Source organism: Musa acuminata, chromosome BXJ3-4, assembly GCF_036884655.1.
Source record: "Musa acuminata AAA Group cultivar baxijiao chromosome BXJ3-4, Cavendish_Baxijiao_AAA, whole genome shotgun sequence".
NCBI classification, from domain to species: Eukaryota; Viridiplantae; Streptophyta; class Magnoliopsida; order Zingiberales; family Musaceae; genus Musa; species Musa acuminata.
The window spans coordinates 12013899-12037500 of NC_088352.1; the positions used below are offsets into that span (position 1 = coordinate 12013899).

Genomic DNA, 23602 nt, shown 5'->3' on the forward strand with positions numbered 1-23602 from the left:
CTGAAACGTAAAGGATAGTCTTCCCCGGCCAAGGCTGAGGAAACCCGCGGCGGTGATTTAGGGCCCTCGTCATTGTGGCCACAGCCAACGGCAATGCGCGGCAGCCGGGCACCTCCTTGAAAGGTGAGTCTCAGTGGACAAGTAGTCGGTAGTGCTGGAGCCGTCCACATAGGAGCCCGCTCTCAGACAATGACTTCATCGTTGTCTGACCCAACGCGCTCGACCGAGACAGAGGGGGTCACACATATAAACACTTCTTCTTCTTAAACCCCCTCCACGTCTTCTGCTAACTTGATCGTCGGAGGGGTCAGGTCGAGCCTCCCGACCCGACCTTTATGTAGGTGCGAAGCCGAGGGTCCCCGCTGGCCGCGCGGACGACGAGCCCCTGCCCGGGGGAGACGACGACCCTGTCCCAATCAGGCACCACCCCGACCTCCTCAGCGGGCTCGAGGAGCACCCCGAGGGAGATCCCCGTCTTCTATACTCGAACTGAGCCGCGTCGGCCCCGAGCCCACGGCTTAAAGTTGTTTCCCGCAACAGATTGACGCTAGAAGGAGGGCCCGGAATGTCGGGTAATCACCCGAGCGGCTCAGATGAGCCCGCGGTTGAGAGGTCACACCTGACCGAAGCCTCGGGGGAACACCCCCCGCACGGAGACCATCGTGACGAACTCCCCGCCACGACCTTCGAACGATACTGGCGAATATTCAACGACCCGGGCTTATCACCGCCCGACGGCGCCCCAACCGACTCAACGCCTGTGTCACCCGAGGCTTTTCAGGACCTCGCCCGTCAAGTCCAAGCTCTGATGGAAATGGTGCAAACCATTATCCCGCTCGTTTCTCATCCGACGCACCCGCCCGCGATCGAACCACTGTGACAATGCAAGGCACCCGTTCGGGCCCACGTAACACTACTAGAGTCCCCCACTTCGCCTCGGGTCTGACTAGCCCCACTCGGGGATCCAGCGATGGTAAACCCGAGTGGTCGCCCGGAACCCAAGGCACTCTCTTCGGACTCTCTGCGGGCCTAGTTGCGCTTCGTCAGTCAGCGACTCAACGAGGTCCAGAAAGAGGTTCGCAGGTCCAAGGGAGAGCTTGGGGAGGACCCACACCAAGGGTCTCCCTTCACGCCCGAGATACAGGATCTGACAGTCCCCCCGGGCTTCCAGCTTCCCTCTATAGACGCTTACCATGGCTCCACTGACCCAGCGGACCATGTGGCTACTTTTCGCGCCCAAATGGTGCTATACGGAACCTTTGATGCCCTGATGTGCAGAGCGTTTCCTACCACTCTAAGAGGACCGGCCCACGCGTGGTACGGCGGCTTGAAGCCCGGAACGATTGCTTCCTTCGGCCAGCTCACCAATGACTTCGAGCTCCACTTCGTAGCCTATGCACGGCCAAAACCTTTCGTGGCACTGCTCCTCGGACTCGAACAAAGGGAGGACGAGCCCCCCTCACATTTTGTGGATCGCTTTGCCGTGCAAATCCGAGGCTTGCCGAACACTCACCCCTCTCTGTTGGTGCAGACGTTTGTGATACACCTGCGACCTTCCAGATCCCTTTGGTCCCTCGCAGAGCGACCTCCCACTACGGTGCCAGAGATGCTCCAGCGGGCTAACCGATACATCGCGGCCGAGACGAGAAGGGACGACTTCCGACCGCGGGCTCCATAAGAGAGGCTAAGCACCTGCGGTGGCTACCCGATGTAGTCCCAGGAAAAGAAGTCTAAGCCCTGCCTCAGTCTCTTCCGAGCGAAGGTTCAGTATCTACCTGACTACCTCCCGGCTCACGGTTAGCCCCGGCTTAAACCCTTCTGAATCTACACAACTCAGCCGAAGACTGAGTGGTGTCCCTGAGTGGTGTCCCTCTGAGCTACACCTCTCGGCCATACGCCGCTGAGTTCACCTCAGAGCGGCCTGCCCGCCTGAGTGGTGTCCCTCGGCCGTAGCCTGCCTACGCCGAGCTTCTCGGCCATACAACGCCGAGTTCACCTCAGAGCGGCATGCCCGCCTGAGCGGTGTCCCTCGGTCGCAGCCTGCCTGCGCCAAGCTTCTCGGCCATACATCGTTGAGTTCACCTCAGAGCGGCCTGCTCGCCTGAGCAGTGTCCCTCGGCCGTAGCCTGCCTGCGCCGAGCTTCTCGGCCATACGCCGCCGAGTCCGCCTCAGAGCGGCCTGCCCACCTGAGCCGTGTCCCTCGGCCGCAGCCTGCCTGCACCGAGCTCCTCGGCCATACACTACCGAGTCCACCTCAACGCGGCCTGCCCGCCTGAGTTGTCTCTCGGCCTGAGCCACTTCCCTCGGCCATGCACTGTTCGACTCCACCTCACGCGGCCTGCTCGCCTATGTCATGCTACTCGGCCGCAAGGTACCCGAAACCACGCTTGCGCGGCCAGCCCGCTTGCGTCGTGCTCCTAGGCCCCATGCCTCGAGACATGCCTGCGCGGTTAGCCCGCCCCATCGTGCTCCTCGGCCCCATGCCTCGAGACACGCATGCGCGGCCAGCCCGCCTGCGTCGTGCTCCTCGACCGCATGATGCCCGAGACCACACCTGCACGGCCAGCCCGCATGCGTCGTGCTCCTCGGCTCCATGCTTCCAGAGACACACCTGCGTGGCCAGCGCGCCTGCGTCGTGCTCCTCGGCCCCATGCTCTCCGAGACACACCTACGCGGCCTGCCCGCCTGCGTCGTGCTCCTCGGCTCCATGCTTCCCATTGAGACACGCCTACGCGACCATCCCGCTTTCGTCGTGCACCTCGGCTCCATCCTTCCCGAAACACGCCTGCGCGGCCAGCCCACCTGCGTCGTGCTCCTCGGCTCCATGCTTCCCCCCGAGACACGCCTGCGCGGCCAGCTCGCTTTCATCATGCGCCTCGGCTCCATCCTTCCCGAAACACGCCTGCACGGCCTGCCCGCCTGCGTCGTGCTCCTCGATCGCATGATGCCCGAGACCACATCTACGCGGCCTGCCCGTCGGCGTCGTGCTCCTCGGCTCCACGCCCCCCGAGACCACACCTGCGCGACCAGCCCGTCTGCGTTGTGCTCCTCGGCTCCATGCTCCCCGAGACCACACCTGCGCGGCCTGCCCGCCGGCATCGTGCTCCTCGGCCGCATGATACCCAAGACCACACCTGCGCGGCCAGCCCGCCCGCGTTGTGCTCCTCGGCTCCATGCTCCCCGAGACCACACCTGCGTGGCCTGCCCGCCGGCGTCGTGCTCCTCGGCCACATGATGCCCGAGACCACACCTGCGCGACCTGCGTCGTGCTCCTTGGCCACATGCTCCCCGAGACACACCTGCGCGCCCAGCCCGCCTGCGTCGTGCTTCTCGGCTCCACGCCCCCCGAGACCACACCTGCGCGGCCAGCCAGTCTGCGTTGTGCTACTCGGCTCCACGCCCCCCGAGACACACTTGCGCGGCCTGGCTGCCTGCGTTGTGCTCCTCGACCGCATGCGGCCCCGAGACCACACCTGCGCGGCCAGCCCGCCTGCGTCGTGCTCCTCGGCTCCACGCCCCCCGAGACCACACCTGCGCGGCTAGCCCGCCTGCGTTGTGCTCCTGGGCTCCATGCTCCCGAAGACCACACCTGCACGGCCAGCCCGCCTGCGTCGTGCTCCTCGGCTCCATGTTCCCCGAGACCACCTCCCTCGGCGTGGCCTGCCTGCCCGAGATGTGCTCGACCTCATGTCGCCTGAGACTACTGCGGCACCAGAGGACAAAGCCATGCCTCGGACTCCCCCTATTGCAATAACCGATGCATAGCTTCTTCCGGAGGGGGAATATGATGAGAGTAATAATGGCGACATGACGCGCTACGCCATGACCGGACGACACTCTGCCCGAATGAAGGCAATAATGCCGACACGATGTGCGCTGAGATCACCCGCTCTCAGACAATGACTTCATCGTTATCTGACCCAACGTGCTCGACCGAGACAGAGGGGGTCACACATACAAACACTTTTTCTTCTAAAACCCCCTCCACGTCTTCTGCTAACTTGATCGTCGGAGGGGTCGGGTCGAGCCTCCCGACCCGACCTTTGTGCAGGTGCGAAGCCGAGGGTCCCCGTCGGCCGCGCGGACGACGAGCCCCTGCCCAGGGGAGACGACGACCCCGTCCCGATCGGACACCACCCTCGACCTCCTCAGCGGACTCGAGGAGTGCCCCCAGGGAGATCCCCATCTTCCGGACCCGAACCGAGCCGCATTGGTCCCGAGGCCACGGCTCAAAGTTGTTTCCCGCAATAGTTTCCACACGGGCGGCGTCACGGTCGAGGCGGAGGGCGAAGATATGCTCCGCGGTGGCGCTGGCGGCAAGTAAGGAGTCACGGTTGGTGAGGTGGACGTGGACGGGAGAGGGGACCGGGAGGGTCACCTCAGCTTCGTCTGCCGTGGCCATGGTTTCGATGGCGATGTCGTCCTCGGGAAGGAGGGGCGGGGGGCTTCTGAGGGGGTTGACGACAAGTGTTTGATACTTCACGGGCTTTGAAGTGCCATTAGCGGTAACGACGAGACGGTGGAGGAGGAGGAGGAGAAGAGGGTGGAATGTGGTCACCGCCATGAAGGAGAGACGAGAGAGCAGCTTAGTGGGGGAAGAAGAGTGCTAAGGGGCGGTGTTTATAAAGGAATTAGAGGAGGGGGGGCCATGGTCGTTGGTGGCCGACCACTTGGTCTTCTCGTCGCCATTGCCTCCTCCGCCTCCTCCTACGTGCCTATACATATCACTCTCAAAATAGTTCGAAGTTTGCGGACATGATTCATTTTTATTATTACCCCGGTTTGACTTGTTCATCATGCCACCAACTTAGGTCTAAACGATCGCTTAGTGTTTACAGGAGCCAAGTAAGCCGTGACACACTCATCGCCCACTGAAACCCGCTTTGCTAATGTTATATTTTCCATGTATATCAAATGCGATGGTCCATCGTGCTTTTGAGATTCGCGAAGAATATCCCGTTCCCCAGAATATGCTTACGTCCGTAACCATTTCGGTGGCCTCTCGTGATCCGACAGTGACAGGCTCTCTGCCACACCTACTCCCCGATTTATATCGCTGACCCGCAGTCAAACGAAACGGGCTCCACCTTAGCCATCGCGGCTGTTATGTACAGATCAGCTGTAAATGCCCCGCAAGATTCAGCTTTCGCGCACCCACGTAACACAGTTGGTCCCCACTTTTTGTGGAGAAGTAAGAGATTGGAAAAGCTGGATCCTGCAAGCAGTTGGACAGAAAATCCCATCCAATCTGTTGCCTCAACGGAGACGAACGTCAGCCGTCACGGATCGGACGGTTGTGATCGATAGCCTTGCTCGGGAGCTCCAAATCGCGGGTGGGTAGTTTCGTCATTCAGGTACCACAACCCGGGCCACCTCGTGCGGGCCAGTGTGCAACAGGAAGCCTGAATCTGCCAGCTGTCATCCACAAGGAGAGGAAGCGAGAGCGATGTCGGTGGGCTTTTCGTCGCTGGGTTAATAAAAGAAAGAGCTGAATAAGATTCGTTCTCCGGCTCGGGGTATCGGTTCGGAACAAGCGATGGCGGATTCTCCTCCCAAATAGGCGAGAACAGATTGCGAGAGACGGAAGGAGGCGAAGGCGAGGCGGGGCGAATCCAGGCCTTGATCGCGACGCCTCCTGGCCGATGGGAGATTCGAGCGGCTCCGTCTCGATTGATGTGGAGAAGCTCTCCTTCGGCGGAAAGGTTGGGTTTTATTGTTTCATCGGTTAGCATTTCCGTCCCTGGTTTTTAGATAGTTAAAAAAGATAAGATTTTGTTACGTTAGCCATGAGATTTTTTGTTCCTTTTTAACGGAGCGTTGTTGTTTTCACAAGAAAAATTTAAATCATGCCAAGAATTCGATTTTATTTTCCATATCTTGATGGGATGGTTTGGAATCTAAGTCGTCGACCTATGAGGAAAGGATGATGATTCCTTGTAACAGGACTCTCCTGGAAACCCCGAGATGGTTCGGAGTTGGTATCAAGAATATTTCGGATTGTTTCGTCCTTCGATTTATGTGAAATCCAAATGTGATTGTCCTTTGCTTTATTCGTTATGCGTCTTTTATATCAGGATAAGGGAATAAACTGAAGTCCAACTGAGTTCAGAGATTCGTTGTTTTTTTTTTATAGACGAGCCGACATTGTACTTCGGAAACGAACAGAGGCTTATGCAACGGTGTTTGCTTGCCTACATGTTCATCACTTGAAGTAGAATGTGTTCTATCCTTGAAGATGAGTATTCCATTGAATCATATTTAAGTAGCTTGAGCTGACCTTAGTGCAGACAGTTCCTGACTCGATGTTTCGGATTATGTCGATACCAATTTGTTATTGAGAGCAATTGAAATAAAAGAAATCTGTTTTGTTGGACCAACTCGTTTAGTATATGTCCACTCTATGTTGACTTGATTCAATTGATTCTCTTGAATCATCTTGTCAAATTCTTGGTCTCATGTGTTATCTTTTTAAGCTTTGACTACCTGAACATCCACTTCTATGTTTCTTCACCATTTTAGCAATAATGTGAGCAAACCATCTTTTCATTCTGACGTCATTGGTTGTGTTAAGGCCCAGAGTTGTAGCTCTCTGTTGCCTATTTGCTTTTTCTTTTCATTTTGCAAATTGTCCAGGTAAGCAATATTTTTCCTACTGTTATTCGGTCAAGGATGAATCATATATGAAACTGCAAATAGTTATATAAATGAAGTTCTTTAATGTCCCTGTTTTTGTTGTTGTCAAGGAGATATGCATTATTTTCTTTTTCCAACAATATTGTAGTCGTGTTTGCTGAATCTTGCTTACACCAAGTTTCTATATGAAGATTGGTCCACCTTTTCTCTTTCTGTACTAATGCTAAGTAAAAACAAAATGTTTGCTTTTCTTTTGAGGATATTTTTATAGGTTTCTCATGTGATTACTGAATCATTGTGGGTTTTTATTTTTTGGGTCCACAGGAACATCTTGTTAAGACCAGGTTTGGCAAGGTGTCGGTTACTGTTTTTGGAGATAAGGAGAAGCCTGCATTAATAACCTATCCAGATGTTGCTTTAAACTGTAAGTTCACTGTTAGAAACAGTTGACCAATTTTTTTTGCTTTTATTCTACTAATGCGTGCTACTTGACCATCTATGAAGTATCTTTAAACATTGATAAAGATCCGTTAAGATTATCTCAAATCATTCTATTGTTTGTGCTAGTCTAATATGATATGTTTCTTCAGTGTTTGCACATGACATTTCTGTGGTTAAATTGCTTCAATTTCTTAAAATAAAATTGCTAGGTTCTCTTTGTTAAATTATTTGAGTATTAGGAGTGTTGGTGTTAGACTGTTCATGTTTGCTAGACTCTCTTTGTTTGTTCGGCCAACAAGGCACCACAAAAGTAGCTGTTGCTATGTCGTTTCTCTTGATATCAAATTCTTGAATGGTGCACAGCCAAATACATATATATTTCATTTTAACAGTTTTCAGGAATTTTACTTTATGTTATGTTGATGGCTTTATTGGGCAGATGTGTCATGTTTCCAAGGATTGTTTTCTTGCCCTGAAGCTGCATCCCTGTTGCTTCATAGCTTTTGCATTTATCATATCAGTCCTCCAGGGCATGAGGTCGGTACCTTTGATAGAAGCGTTTGTTTTAGCTGATTCTCGTTTCTTATGATTATGTTCCTTTATCATATGCTTGGTTAACATGGTGTTCATATCAGTTTGCCATCTGACTCATCTTGCTCAAGTTCTGTTGCAGACAGGTGCTGGTCCGATTTCTTCTGATATTCCTGTTCCTTCTGTTGATGATTTGGCCAATCAAATTGCCATTGTTCTCGACTTCTTCAGGTAATTATAAGCATATGTAGTATCTGGTTACTCGCTTTGTTCTTGTAATCTAGGATGCTTTATAGTTGAATGTTGGGTTTCTAAATGTTTTTCTTAATCTCTTGATTCATCCCTTTCTAGGTTAGGTTCAGTTATGTGCCTGGGGGTCACCGCTGGTGCTTACATTCTTACCCTTTTTGCTGTAGGTGCTTCCCAAGGATCATGTCTTAGTATTACATTATCTATAGCATATTGACTTAAGTTCTACATCCTTCCAGATCAAATATAGGGAGCGTGTGATTGGTCTGATTCTTGTATCTCCTCTATGTAAAGCTCCCTCTTGGACAGAATGGTTGTACAATAAGGTTTGACCTCAGATCCTCGTTACCATTGTTGTTTAATCTACATGAAATAGATCATCAGCTAATTGTCAACGCTGTTGTTCAGGTTATATCGAATTTAATCTATTTCTATGGTATGTGTGGCTTAATAAAGGAGAGATTGCTTCAGCGATACTTTAGCAAGGTAGCTTTTGCTATACTGTTCTTTATGTTTCTTTCGTTGCGCCATGACACTAATGCCCATGATTTTCTTTTCGTTTATGTTGGCAGGAAGTTCGTGGCATTGCACAAATCCCCGAGTCAGATACTGTGCAGGGCTGCAGAAATGTGAGTCTAGTTAACCCATCTGTCTATGCGTTATTCATTGGCTATATAAATCTGAGAAGAAGAAATGTATTCATTTGCAATGGTGCCTGACGCTCTGCCTCTTCAGCTGCTGGATGAAAGACAAGCCATGAACGTGTGGCGGTTTCTTCAATCGATTAACCGGTATTGTCAAACATTTTTGATTTGTCAACAATCATTAGTTTTTTCATTCTAACACTGCTACCGACCGACGAGCAGGAGGCATGACATCACTGAAGACCTGCAGCAGCTACAATGCCGGACTTTAGTATTCGTGGGCGAGAACTCCCCATTCCATGTTGACGCACTTCACATGGCATCAAAGCTGGACAGAAGATACAGTGCCTTGGTGGAGGTATGATCTTGATGCTGCGATGATCATCAACTTCAAAATAGGACACGGCTGGCTTTAGTCTCTGAACTTTGTGTATGCAATTCAGGTCCATGCATGTGGATCACTGGTGACGGAGGAGCAGCCTCATGCGATGCTGATACCGATGGAGTATTTCTTCATGGGGTATGGGCTGTACAGACCTAGCCAATTAACCGGCAGCCCGTGCAGTCCGCTCAGTCCATGTTGCATCTCACCGGAGTTGCTGTCACCGGAAAGCATGGGCGTGAAGTTGAAGCCGATCAAGACGAGGGCTTCGCAGGAAGTTTGAACATGGCGGGTAGAGGATGGGCTTCTCTGCCTGCAATAATGTAAAGATGTTGTTTGTGGAATATTTTTGGGTGTAGATAGGGGAAGGAAAACGGAGGAGGGTATATGGCCACGGTAATAAGACTCCTATGTTCCATTCATTTCCATGGCATCATGCTCGCTTGTATGAATGAGAATAATAACAAGAGGTGGTGCCTTCAGTGTTCTTCTAGTTTTACATTTGACATGCAGCCTGAATCCAAAACCGGTAGATCAAACTTGGTATTTATTTCTTTCTTTGTGAAAAATGTATTCGAGATTTAATTAACAATAATTAAATTCGTCCCATACCTTATTATTATTATTATTATTTTATATTTATACTTGTTTCAAATAACATTATTTGAGAATCCGAAAAATCTCACCTAAGACCACCTCTAATTTTATTCTGATCAAAGTTGGTTAAACATAATCCAATAGATGTTAACGGGTCGGATTTGAAATTTACGGCAGCTATGAATGGAGCCTTCACTCCTCATTTTCACTATCTTGATTCCCATCTCTCTCACGCATAGTGCTATGAGCAGCGCGAGTCCAATCGGCGCTTGCGCCGCCCGGCTCATGGCTGCCGCGTGCTCGCCGCGGCGCGCTCGATCGCGGTTGGCGCCGCTTGCGGCGGCGGTGGTTCCGGCCGGACTCTCGGAGGGGGTTCTTATGCTGGCCGATGCTGTCTCTTCCGCGCGCACGGAGGTAGGGGCCGGGACTCGCGACGAGCTCGTCTGCTTCGTTAGTTCCCAATATCAGCCGCCACTCGAGTGTCCCTCCTCCTCTCGCTTTCTGTTCGATCCTCAACCCCTGCATCCCTCATGCCGAGGTAATCTGATCTTTTTACATCCCCTTGTCCTATTGAAATAGATATTCTGCGGATTTTGCTATGATCTCTTAGCTTTTTCTAATCGATTAATCTAGGATAGAGAATTGGGGAAATAAGGGTTATGAAATTAGACTTTCTGGTTGCAGTGTAAAGACTTTGTGCATTAACCCATCCCAAGTCTCACATTGATAAGTACCTCTTGGATCCTTTTTTTAGTTATCCTCCACCTTTCCAAATCTCTCTAATTTCATAAAGCAAACAAGGTTCCTGTTGTGATTCTTTATGTCGGGGCTTGGGAAAGGGCACGGCTTGATTCGGCCTTGATTGTGTAAGGTCATCCGCGTGGTTACTTAGAAGGAAGGCTCCACGGAGTAAGGAGAAAGAGTCGTGGTTGCCGTCTCCTAGGGTGTTCTCTAGCGAATCCGCGAGGGGCTTCTAGTCCCGAGTCCCTGCACAACAGGTCAATGCCGAAGATAGGAGTTCTGGCTTGACCTCTTTGAGTTAGTTTTTGTGGATAGTGAATCCTGCCCCCCTCGGCATCTCCCCGGGGGTGGTTTTTATACCTTTCGTAGGTAGTTGACTCCCCCTGTGCTTGTTAACGTTGGTCGATATTTTCGACCGGCGGTTTATCTGTTCCGGGGCCCTCCTTCCGACCCCATGCCTTGCGGGGTTGTATCCTCATTGGCAAGCATCACTTGATTTCGTACTGACACGGACTTAGCTGGTTTTGCCTAAGTCTTGCGGCACCATTGCGCGTCCGTCCGCAAAGGTCAGCCTCCCCGAAGCCTCACATTGTCCCTTAGGACCAATAAAATAGAGAACGGGTTAAAGAGAACGCCTCAATCGGGATCCACAAGCAAACATGTCCGAAAAACACTTCATAGACAATACAAATTACAAACAGACTTTACAAGCTCTGAACAGTGGCACAACAAAGGGTAAAATGGTCCATTACAGACCAAAAAGCTCTCGCACGTGTCCACATGACACAACCTTTATTTACAAGCCTAAAGAGGCCACCAACCCAACTAAAATGGGACTTATAAGCCTTCGGCTGCCCCTCTACACGCTGTACAAGGCATGAACATGCCAACAGACACGGACAGATATAAGCATTACATCAAATATCCTGTTTCAAAGTTTGTCCGTGACAGTACGGCGTGGATTTGCAGTGCGCCACTGCAGACTTGTAGTGTGTTGCTTCGAAGCCGGGTGGCATTGCTTCTGAGCTGGGCTGCATCGCTTTAGGACACAGCCGTTTCTGGTTTGTTCTATATCGTTTCGCATTGCTTTGAGATGTGTGCACTATTTTGACTGGAGTGGTGCCATGTGTGATCTAAGGTGGCTGCCAACTGGGTAGTACCAAAATATCCTCTATTAGTTCCCATAGAGAACTGAATTATTTTCAATTTCTCAATTTTTCTTTGCTTCTCTCCTACTTGTTGCATTCCAATGAGAGAATCCCCACCTCTTCACTCTCTTTTTGCCTCACTACTTGGCATTTTGTCCATATTCTGAATTTATTGTTTTCTTCATCAACAATCTAGGATCTTTTTGTTTGGAGGTTTACAGTATTATCTGTTTGCAGAGGAACACGTCTATGTGTTTCACCTATGATGTTGAAGCTGTTCTTTATCTCAAGTGAAATTGAGGTACTGGCTGGGTGTAATTTCTCAACCGAGGCTTCATCTGCTAGTTCTTTCAGAACAATTAGAGAATCTGAAATCGTTCGATCTTTTAGGAGCATCATCTACATATTGTGCCTTCCGAGAGATGGGTTCAATTAGAGCATGTAAAGTATAATGGTAATTTGGAAAAAAATAGTTGAGGTTAATATGAATGTGTGATCCTCAAGTATTTGTTTCCAAATTTTCATGAGATTTGGAGTGTTTTTGAGTCAGAGACACATATGACATTAGCGCTCACCAGGTAGATGGATACTTGCAACAAAGATGACTTGTGTTATTAGTTTCCATCAACAACGTCTTGAATCATAGAAGTGATAAATCTCATTTATAGTCTGGTTTCGTGCTGCTGAGATGTGAATATTGATAAATTATTTTACCTCCTTTTCTTTCTTAAAATTAAAATCTTCTCTAATTCATTGATTGGATTAAGGGATAGTGACAAGTAGATAATATCGTAATACTTAGTCATAATCTATTGTTAATTATCTTCTTCATAATTTCTTAAACTTCTTCTCTATAAATCCTATGGATTTGGCGTATCCATTTGAACCAGTGTCTAGGTCCAAAATATCCTTTCTCTAGTTTTGTGTTTTTTGGACAACCCATTTTATGTACATTAACTAAAAGTAACGATAGTGAAGAAGGAATGTATCAGATTTTCAACCATTTCTATAAGTTTCCATTCTTCTGGCAGTCTGAGTGAATTTTGATAATTTTGCTAATATTTCATAGTTTCAGTGCAATCATTTGGAAGCCAAAGGAATTTTCCAAGAATGAAAACAATTATGTGTTGTAGTCCATAAAAAATAACATTAGATGTTAGTATGAAGTAGATTTTAATGTTTTATAATCTAAATAAGTATGTGATTGATAGAGCATGAAGCAAATTACTCTCTGAGAGGCAGCAAAAAATCTTATGGATCTCTGAAAATGAAGAAATCCCATGGTGTTACTTGAGAAGAAATGTTTTGGTGTTTAATATCAGTTCAGCCATTTATTTGGTCTTTGGAGTTTAAAGCATGGGCTTCCTTATCATTTTTAACATGGAGGCTGAGGTATCAATTTCTTGGTGGAACAACCTGATCTAAATTTTTTGATTAACTTGAATTTAATGATATCATGTGGATTATGTATAACACATGTAGAGATAGTCATCTTCATTGTCTCTATTTCAAGCCAGAGTGAAATATATGAAAAGCCATAGTCTTGGCTTTAAGGAATGGGTTGAGCACAGAGGAAAATGGATCAGAAAAAGAACTTTTCTGTTTTTATAGGTTCTGAACTGATTTTGACAAGTTCTAGCGGAAACTTGTAAGTTCCCATGGGAACACCCAAAACTAGGCTGAAATAAACCAGCTAACCAAAAATGAGTTTCGGAATGTATCCAGTGAAAACTAATGTGGAATGGATTTACTGCAGTTGTTTGTGGCTGAAACTTAGAACCATGTTTTCAATTGTCATTGACATGAATGTTAATAAAAAAAAAGTTGAGTTATAGCAAGAAACATAGCCTTGTAAAATAATCTTTTACATCTGACTTGTCATTAAAGTCTAGTTATATTCAATAAATATAAATAAACATGTAGTTTTTATTATACAATTATGTATGGATAGGATCATCCACTATGTTTGAATAGCTGCAGTGAATTGTAATCTTTTTGTTCAATTATGTGAGCCAATGGATTAGTGAATTAGAACAAAAACTTCAGCTAAAATTGGTTGGTTTGAGATGCTCCATTTTGTGTTGAATTTGTTGAGCCATTGCAATTCCAATTTTGACAACTTAATACTTGCCTGAGTATCAAGCTTGATGAGGATTAAGAAGCTCTGTAGTTGAGTCGTAATTTTTAATATTAGAGGGACAAAATGGGTTTTGAGGATGTGTTATAGAGATTACTGCCTAAATGACGCGCACAAGCATGTGAACACAGTAAATGGGTGGCTCCTGTGTCTATAGCGAACCCTTGTTTTCTGGTTACATATCAGCCACTGTTAGAAAGAAAAAAAAGACTAAACTTGCATACAATCTCTTTCCTTGGTGATTTAATTTAAATGTATTCCAGCTTTGGCTTTGATTTGATTCATCCTAATGACCTTTTGTCTGCTTGAGGTGCAGGTGGCTGGTAGGAACGAGATGTGCAAGCTAATTAGAGAAGTTCAATATATCCGTAATGCTCGAACTCAAATGTACTGTTCTATTTTGTGTATGATGATATGTTTATTTGATCGAATGAATTCGGTGTTGATGTTGCTCCTTAAAGGTCATGCTATTCCTTCAAGGTATGCTTGTTCAATGGCCTCTTTCAATTTGTTTATCATAAGTTTTTGTTATAGCTTTGATGACGTAATAAAATATGTTCCGTAACAAGTTTATTGCATCATAACATGTTTTGTGAGATTTGTTCTCATAAATCAACCAAGTACGTTAGTAATATAATTTAATCGAGGACAATTAATATTGTAAACTAAACACATTTAACCTGAAATAGCATGATGATTTTTTTTATGGTGTTGGTTTTTTTCCATTGAGATTGAGAAGTTGTCTCTGTTGGGTTGATTAATGTAATATTACACAGATGATAACATCAGACTCAAGTCTACGTGGGAGTTGATTAATCTAATATTATAAGCATCAAGTTCATGTACATCGAAGCACTAAAGCTAAATCACATAGTCTAGTAACCATGTCAATAGAAAGAAATCTTCTTTGGCTTGGGTGAATCACCGTCGAAGACTTGTACGAGTGACATCATCTTCCCCCTGGGTTCACACGAAGGTGGCATCATCCCGAACTGTCTCGGGTTGATTCACCCGTGCTGAAAGCGGCCCAGAGTTTTTCTCAGTGTGTCCGCCATCGGGCCCAACCTGTTTGCTTGATTGCACATCCTTTCACCTGATGGACGGCTTTGATCTGACCAGTTTTAGATGCTTTGCCCACAAGAACGCGTGCGGAAACCCTTCCACGTAAAACCCCGCAGAAAGATCAAACCCCGAACCCGGGGACGCTTCTGAAGAGCTGATTAGGGTTGTTCCGCCACGGAGCTATTGCCTCCTCATTCACGCTGATCCATAGAGGCGGGAACTCGATGCTGGCCGTCAATCTCTTCAAGTTACGCCTCCCTGGTTTCCCCTTGCCTCTCCTCACGTCCCTGAAGGTCACGCATGCCCACTCGCAAACCGTCGCCATCCGATGCCTCAGTTCCTCCTACATCGCCCCCAATAGCTTCCAGAGGCACCCTCCTCCGCCGCCAACTCATGGTCCACGTCCCTCCGGTCCCTATTCCTACCCGCAAGACCACCGGAATCCAAACCGCTGGCCGCCCCAGAATCAGCACCACCAACGCCCGCCACCACCCTTCGATAGTCATCCCACTGCGGGCGGCCGCTACCCTCCCTTTGCCGGGCGCCCTCCCGTCGACACCGGCCGTCCCCCGGTGGCCGATGTTCCGCCGCCCCCTCTTGCTGCCCCTCCTCCGGGACCCATCGACCTCGTTGCCCTTGCCCAAGAAGGAAAGCTCAAGGAAGCTGTTGATCTGTTGAACCAGGGCGTCCTCCCTGACCCTCCTACCTTCTTCGACCTTATCGCCTCCTGCTCCGACTCAAAGCATCTCGATGAACTGAAGAAGATTTATGATTTCTTCTTTCGATCCCCTTTCCGTGCCGACCTCCAAATCAACAATAAGCTACTGGAAATGTTCTCAAAGTGTGGTAGTATGATTGATGCCCGCCGGGTGTTCGATCGGATGCCTGACCGAACCATGGACTCTTGGCATTTGATGATCGATGGGTATGCGGTGAATAACCTGGGTGACGATGGATTACAGATGTTTGAGCAGATGAGGAAGGTTGGGGTGTGCCCCAACGGAAGTACCTTCCTTTCCGTCTTAGCCGCTTGTGCCAGTGCCGAGGCAGTGGAAGAGGGCTTTATTCATTTTGATGCCATGCATAAAGAAAACGGGATACCACCACAGGTCGAGCATTATATTGGTCTGATCGAAGTCCTCGGCAAGTCAGGCCACCTTAACGAAGCAATGGAATTCATCGAGAAGCTACCATTTGAACCACCAGTAGCTGTCTGGGAAGCGATGATGAACTTGGCTCGGGCTCAGGGCGATGTAGATCTTGAGGACTGTGCTGCGGAGCTCATGACTTTCTTGGATCCTTCAAAGATTCTTCCGTCCAAGATTCCAACCCCTACAGCCAAGAGGCGATCCGGCTTAAACATGCTGGATGGGAGGAACAAGCTAGGGGAGTCCCGGTTGCCCCCAAAGATCGAAAAGAAGGTGGTGAAGGAGCAAGTGTATGTGCCTGACACTAGGTATGTGCTCCATGACATTGATCAGGAGGCCAAGGAACAGGCATTGCTCTACCACAGCGAGAGGCTGGCAATTGCTTATGGGCTGATAAGCACGCCGGCTAGGACGCCGCTTCGGATCATCAAGAATCTCAGGATATGCGGTGACTGTCACAATGCAATCAAGATCATGTCTAGGATCGTCGGGAGGGAGCTCATTGTTCGGGACAATAAACGGTTTCACCACTTCAAGGATGGGAAGTGCTCTTGTGGAGATTACTGGTGAAGCTGCTTGCTCCAAGTATTTATCCTTAACTTCTGCTCTTCGCATAATTTCTCTATAAATATTTGCTAGTGTTGGTACTTATCGTGGTTGTAATCCATGCAGTGTCATACACTTATACTGGTGTTGAAATAATACTACAAGCTGATGGTGTTAAGTTTGTGAAGTTTAGAGACGTTACGTCTTTCAGTGTAGGCTTCTGCTTCTATTTTAGGAGTGACAATAGGGATGGGGCTCGCAACAGGGTTGATTGTTGGAAGTCCTCTAGTAAATCTCTCTCTCTCTCTCTCTCTAATATATATATATATATATATATATATATATATATATATATATATATATATATATATATATATATATATATATTATGATGATGATGATGATGATGATGATGAATTCTTGGAAAAAAAATCATCTTTTTGGGTTTTATCTCGTGGTCTTCTTTTTAATATTTTTCAAAGGGCTTCATAATTCTGAAATGTTCCACTAACAAGATAATTGGAGCACGTGTTGGTTACATCGTAGGAACCGATCATAGGATGAACCAATTCATAGTTTCTAAGTTAGTTATAGAGTTGTAAGTGACTTGAAATTCTTCCTTAGTAGTTCAAATTCTTAAACCAATAAAGTATTTATTTAAATTTTATTTTTATATTAGAGGCTTTGTATTTGGTTTTGAGCCAATTGGACTTGGTTTTTGAATAGGACTTACGTTTTGATGGAGCTGTCGAAAATATGATAAGCATATTTAAAAATAATGTAATTGATATAAAGTCTTCCTATTTCTTCTTTCTAAACCAAGAATGATATGTATTTAAAACACTGTTTTTGTATATGAGTTATTTTTTATTGGATTTTAAATTAATTTACCTTGGTTAAAAATGTCTCAATGGAGGCGTCAAAAACACCATTGCTGATATAGAAGACTTTTATTTATTTATTTATTTATATTGTTTCTAAACTAATAAAGATATTTATGTATATACCTATGTATATTTCTAAACCAATAAAGATTTTTATTTATATAAATATCTTTATGTAAAGATATTTATCTAAACATATCGATTCGTATTGGATTTTGAATCCATTTATCTTAGTTATAATATTTTTAAGTAGATTTATGGTATTTTGGTGGAAGTATCAAATTTAAGTCTAATTAAAATCATTAGTGAGAATTGAGTTCCATGGCACATTGATAATGATTCTAGATCGATTAACTAATTCATCTTAGGGATCGACCCACGACATTTTATATTTGATAGGGAATATATTATTAGTCAATCATCATCTAATATATAATTATCATATAATGTCCAGGATAGAAGGAAAAGATAGAATATTTTATAAATATTTTATCCCTTTATGATTAAGTATAAAAGTTCATTTCCAACAAAGTGAAAGGAGAGCTTACCTTTTATTAATTACTCGCCTTTGCACTCATATCCTTCGGATTATTAATTTGGGCATCGAAGGGATCAAATCGAGAAATCTTTCTCGACTTCGATCTTCGTGCAAGTGATATATCAAGAGTTTGGCGTTTCCACCTGGGGGATACCTCAAACAACCTTATGCATAGGAGTCCATGCCACGTCAAGCTGATCAAGATATCAAGGACATCTTCTCTCATCATTTTGGTGTTGGAAGAAGTTTCCGATGTCGTAGGAATGCTCGCCCATCAAAGCTCGAGCGAGGAGGCTTTGCTCTTAACCCACAACACTTTCACTCAAGGGAGGTAGCAACTACCCTTTCCGCATATGGATGTATCCACCTCAATGCAAACGCCAATGCGGTATTGGCTTTTATTCAACTACCTAGTCCTTTCACCCTCGAGGATGACCCCAAACCACCTTCTCATCCTTGTCGAGGTGTTCTTGAACCTTACCCAGCAAGTATAGACATTAACGGGCATGATACATGCCATTGCTCCACTTTTTTCCCTAGGTAGACCAATAAGTGACACCACCAGCTCCGTCACGATCACCGACTTAACCACCACTGGCACTGACACCCATTGAGGTTCTCCCATCCGACGTGATGTCGACATCCTAGAATCACATGAGACATATCAAACAATCGATCAAGGGGGCACTTCGCTCCCTAATTGTAGAATTAAGCGGACCGCATTACCACTCTACCCTATGTGAATCCGAGATCCAATTGGAAGATTCGACGAAGGATTCTCTATGAATTTCAAAAGAAAAATCGATAGTATAGTTGTATTTGCTGGAATAAGTTTTCTGGATAGATAATGAACGAACTCATGATAATACTTCAATAAGATCGAAAAATAGCTCATCACCAAGTCTAAAATCATAAAAGGATACAGAAAGTTCACGAACCCAAGAAAATTAAAGAAGGATACAAAACTTTAAAATAAAAGACTCACCACTCAAGAAAGCATTCAAGAGATACATAGTTTAAAAGAAAACTCCTATAGAGCTTCTGCTAATATTATCAGTTTTCTGAAGTTATTTCTAACCCCTAAACAATAAAATAAGTATTGGTGCATGAAATAACCCTTCATGCATAGGGAATTTCGAAATTAAGTGTTTATAACTGATAACCAACTTCTTTAATATATTCCTTGATAATGAAGAAAAGCACATTGAAGCAGATATAACTTTATCTAAGGAATGTGCTAATGAGTTATCATATTTGAGTAGGCCGAGTTGAAAACTATGAGGCAATATTGTGGGCTGAAAAAAATACTATAACATCAGCAAGATCCATATGAGCAAATTGTAGCACATTAGGTACCCCCGTGTCGATCTCCCCAGGTTTAAAAAGACTTGTCCTCAAGTCCTTGTTTGTTTCGTTAATATAATTATGAAATGACTTAAATCAGCTACATTAAATGTCAGGGACACTCCATAATCTTCAGGTAGCTCGATCTCATAAGTATTTTTGCCAATTCTCTAAGCACCTAGAATGGACCATTAGCCTTCAGTTTCAATTTTCCAAATTTGCCCAATGGAAACTTCTCCTTCCTTAGATGAATCTAGACCAAATCACTTGCATTAAACTCCACATATTTTCTGTGTTTGTTGGCAGCTTGCATGTACCTCTCATTTTGCTTCTCAATGGTTGCTTTAATACCCTCATGCAGCTTCTTTATTTGCTTAGCTTTTTCGTTAGCATCTCCACTAAATTGCTTAGTTGTCGAATGAGAGATTAAGTCTAAAAGACCAATAGGATTAGCACCATAAACAACCTCAAAAGGACTCTTATGATACATAAAATGATTGTAGGTAAACTCAATTTGTGGAAGAATGAGATCTCATTGATTAATGTTCTTGCCAATATAGCTTCTAAGTAAGTTTCCCGAGCTTTTGTTCGTTACTTTAGTTTGTCCATCGGTTTGTGGATAATGTGATTTGTTGAAATTCAAAGAAGTACCCAACTTCCTCCAAATAGTTCTCAAAAAATGATTAAGAAATTTTGAATCTCGATCAGACACCATAGTTCTTGGAATACCATGCAATTTAATAATATCTTTAAAATATAAATTGGTAAGATGAGATATATCATTCGATTTATTGTAGGGAACAAAGTGAGATATTTTTGAAAATCTGTCAATAACAACCATGATAAAAATCCTTGTTCCTTTGAGTTTTTGGCAATCCCAAAACAAAATCAATACTCACTTCCTCCCATGGAGCATTTAGCATTTGTCATGGAGTGTACAAATAAGAATTTTGACTTCTTGTTTTTGCCAAATGATACACTTGACATTACTTTATAGTCTCTCCACATCCCTGAACATCTTAGGTCAATAAAAATTTGATTGAACAAGAGCTAGAGTTTTGTCTCTACTGAAATGTCATCTCAAAATACCACCATGAGCTTCAGCTAGAATTACTTGTCTTAAAGAACAAGATGGAACACATAATGCATTAGCTCGAAAAAGAAAATCATAAAAGATAGAAAATTATTGAAAGGAACCTAATTTGTAATTCTGCCATATTGAGCCGAAATCCGCATTATTCTGATAGAGATTTTGAATGTCTCAATGTACGATAATAAAGAGTACTTTCTACTCAATGCATTAGCAACTATGTTTTGAACACCAAATTTATGCTTGATTATAAAATTATAAGATTGCAAGAACTCCACCCAAGTTGCATGCCTCTTGTTTAGCTTGTGCTAGTGATTAATGAACTTTAATGCCTCATGATCAGAATATAGGACAAATAGCTTGACAAGAAGATACTGACTCAAATGAGATAAAGCTCAATAAATGGCATATAACTCCTTATCATAGGCAGAATATCTTCTTCTTGTATCATTCAGCTTTTCGCTAAAAAAAGCAATGGGCTTTTTGTCTTAACTCAAAACAGTACCAATTCTCATATTAGATGCATCACATTTAACTTCAAACACATTATTAAAATTAGGTAGTGCTAAGATAGAAGCTTCAGTCACATTTCTTTTTAAAAGCTCAAAAGCATCATTAGCCTCACTAGTCCATTTGAATTTATCACATTTCAGGCATTCGGTAATTGGAGCGACAATAGAGTTCAAACCCTTAATGAATCTTTTGTAAAAGGTGGTTAAGCCATGAAAACTCCTCACATCATGCAATGAAGCATATGTTAGCCAATTTAGAATAGCTTCTACCTTGCTTTGATCCATCATGATTCCATTTTTTGAAACAACATACCTCAAAAACATCACACTATGAGTAAAAAAATCACACTTCTTTAGATTAGCATAAAGTTTTTGATGTCTCAAAATAAAAGAAAATCTCCTTAAGATGATTCATATGCTCCTCTTCACTCTTGCTGTAAACCAATATATCGTCAAAGTAAACTACAATAAAAGTCCCAATGCATGGCTTAAGTATGTGATTCATAAATCTCATGAAAGTGCTAGGAGTATTAGATAACCCAAACAGTATGAATAACCAACCGTTCATATAAGCCTTCTCTAGTTTTAAATATTATTTTCCACTCATCTCCCGGCCTTATACTTATTTGATGATAGGCACTCCTGAAATCAATTTTAGAGAAAATAGAATCATCACACAAATGATCAAGTAAATCATCTAACTTTGGAATGAGAAAATTATACTCCACTATGATTTTGTTGATGGTGCGGTTGTCCACACACTTTCTCCAAGAACCATCTTTCTTAGGCACTAATAAAGCTAGAATCGCACAAGGACTCTGTTGAATTAACCCATTTTTTACCAACTCATCCACTTGCCATTGAAGTTCTTCATGTTCCTTGGGACTTATTCTGTAGGCTACCTTATTAGATAGAATAGCCCCCCAGAATAAAATCAATATGATGCTAGATGTCTCTCAAAGGTGGGAGGCCATGTGTAATTTCTTTCAGTATAACATCTTGAAACTCCTCCAGGATTAGTTTTATGATTGCTGGTGTCTCCTTGTGTTGTTCATTCTCCTCAACTACTACTAGAGCTAAAACACATGACCACCCCTATCTAATTCACCCTTGTATTCACCATAGGACATAAAAGTACTAACTTTCTTTTTTGGTACACTAATTTCATAGGGTTGTAATGGAGCTAAAATAATCTTCTTTTCATTCACCTTAAAAGAATGAGTGTCTTTGTAACCATCATACAACACCCTTCTATTATAATGCCAAGGTCTTCCCAATAGCAAATGACAAGCGTCCATAAGAGCAACACCACACCATACTTCATCTTTATAATACTTTCTAATAGAAAATGAAACTAAATATCTTCTAGTTAGCTTGATGTCATTTCCTTTTTGCAACCAACATAACTAGTACGGATGTGGATGAGAGATTGTGTCCAACTTTAGCTTCCACACCATCTTCAAAGATACCATATTCTCAAAGTTGCTACTATCGATGATCACCAAGTACACATTGCCAAGAGAAGTGCATTTAGTGTGAAACATGTTATTTCTCACCCAACTTTCATCCTCGGTGACATAGGACACTTGTCAACTACGTTATAGTATAATAGACAAACCATGATCAGCATAAGTAATCTCTTCCTCATCATTATCATATTTTGGTTCGTCGTCAGCTTTATCTTCTCCTCCATCACTATGATCTTCAACCAAAGTAATAATCCTTCTATTTGGACAATCTGAAGCAATATACCCAAAACCATAACATTTTCGACCACTTGGGGTAGAAGAATTCAGTGTTTGTTTGCTGCCCCTTCACCCTTGTCTTGCACCTTTGATACTACCTTGCTTTGGATAGTAGGCTTGAAATTTTCACATTTTATATAGTCTTCTTTTGACCCATACCGAAAACTTTTTTCAAACTTCTATTGCTTTTCAATTTTTAAAGCTAACTTGCTCACATCATTTAAAAACCAATATGGCTACAATTGAACCACTTTAGCAATATTTCAGATCTCCTAAGTATCTTGTAATAGTTTGCTCTTCCGGTTCCACAAGCTCTCCTTTTAACATGAGATTATCGAATTCTAATGTGTACTCCTCCACACTAAGATCTTTTTGCTTGAAATCATGGATTTTGATAAAGATCTCTTGCCTATAATTGTTAAGTAAATATTTTCTCTTTAGCTCTCTTTTTATTTTCTCCCATATCACGATCTTATTCTTCCCCTCACGTTCTCTTTGTTTCTTCATATTTTTCCACTAAAATGATCCATTCCGTCTGAGTTTGAGTGCCACAAGTTTTACCTTCTTTTGTTCTGGTGGTTTATGAAAATTAAAAATTCTTTCTACTATATTGAGCTAATCGATAAAGTCATCAATGTTTATTTTACCTTCAAACTCTGGAATATCCAATCTTGGGTTGTATTTGTTCTGTCACTCGTCTTGGACTCTATGTCTTGCTTGAAATCTTCTCGACTCCCTTAGATGAGGAGGTGTATCATCATCATAAGTAATTCTTGGACATCATTTTCATATTGGTTGTGTCTACTTCGAAGTTCTTCAATTATTTCATTTTTTTCTTGTAGACTACGTAGCAATCTTTGTAGCTGCAACCTCAACGACTCAACATCATCTTCATGACCGCTATCTTCACTAACTATATCTTTTCTATTCCATCTTGTCATGATCTCTAGCCTTTAGCTCTGAAACTAAACTGATACCAAGGGGGTTAAAATGTAGAATGGATTTCAAAAGAAAAACCGACAGTATAGTTGTATTTGCTGTAATAAGTTTTTCAAATAGAAAAGGAATAAACTCATGATAATACTTCAATAAGATTGAAAAATATCTCACCACAAAGTTTAAAATCACAAAGGGATACATAAAGTTCACCACCCCAAGGAAATTAAATAAGGATACAGAACTGAAAAATAAAAGACTCACCAATCAAGGAAGCATCCAAGAGATATAGA

The 23602-nt window shown here is 44.0% G+C and overlaps 2 protein-coding genes and 1 long non-coding RNA gene across 4 annotated transcripts; all 3 read left to right on the plus strand.

Moving 5' to 3' along the window:
- Positions 1 to 5501: 5501 nt before the first annotated feature.
- Positions 5502 to 9380, plus strand: LOC135635647 (protein NDL1-like). The gene is made up of 11 exons (XM_065146877.1): positions 5502 to 5703; positions 6959 to 7058; positions 7515 to 7612; positions 7749 to 7837; positions 7958 to 8018; positions 8095 to 8181; positions 8264 to 8341; positions 8428 to 8484; positions 8591 to 8646; positions 8722 to 8857; positions 8943 to 9380. Exons 1-11 carry the CDS (start codon positions 5644 to 5646, stop codon positions 9162 to 9164), a joined length of 1044 nt encoding a protein of 347 aa, XP_065002949.1. The 5' UTR covers positions 5502 to 5643; the 3' UTR covers positions 9165 to 9380.
- Positions 9381 to 9638: 258 nt separating this feature from the next.
- On the plus strand, positions 9639 to 13983 carry LOC135635649 (uncharacterized). Its single transcript, XR_010495686.1, has 2 exons — positions 9639 to 10016; positions 13821 to 13983. It is a non-coding gene; the product is annotated as an uncharacterized LOC135635649 (long non-coding RNA).
- Positions 13984 to 14664: 681 nt separating this feature from the next.
- On the plus strand, positions 14665 to 16447 carry LOC103981512 (pentatricopeptide repeat-containing protein At2g15690, mitochondrial). 2 transcript variants are annotated; one of them, XM_009398262.3, is made up of 2 exons: positions 14665 to 16299; positions 16387 to 16447. In XM_009398262.3, the coding sequence occupies exon 1, from the start codon at positions 14791 to 14793 to the stop codon at positions 16282 to 16284; it is 1494 nt and encodes a 497-aa protein (XP_009396537.2). In that variant the 5' UTR covers positions 14665 to 14790; the 3' UTR covers positions 16285 to 16299; positions 16387 to 16447. The 2 variants fall into 2 exon arrangements, with proteins under 2 accessions (XP_009396537.2, XP_065002936.1); XM_065146864.1 differs by having other exon boundaries at positions 14665 to 16447.
- The last annotated feature ends 7155 nt before the right edge of the window (positions 16448 to 23602 follow it).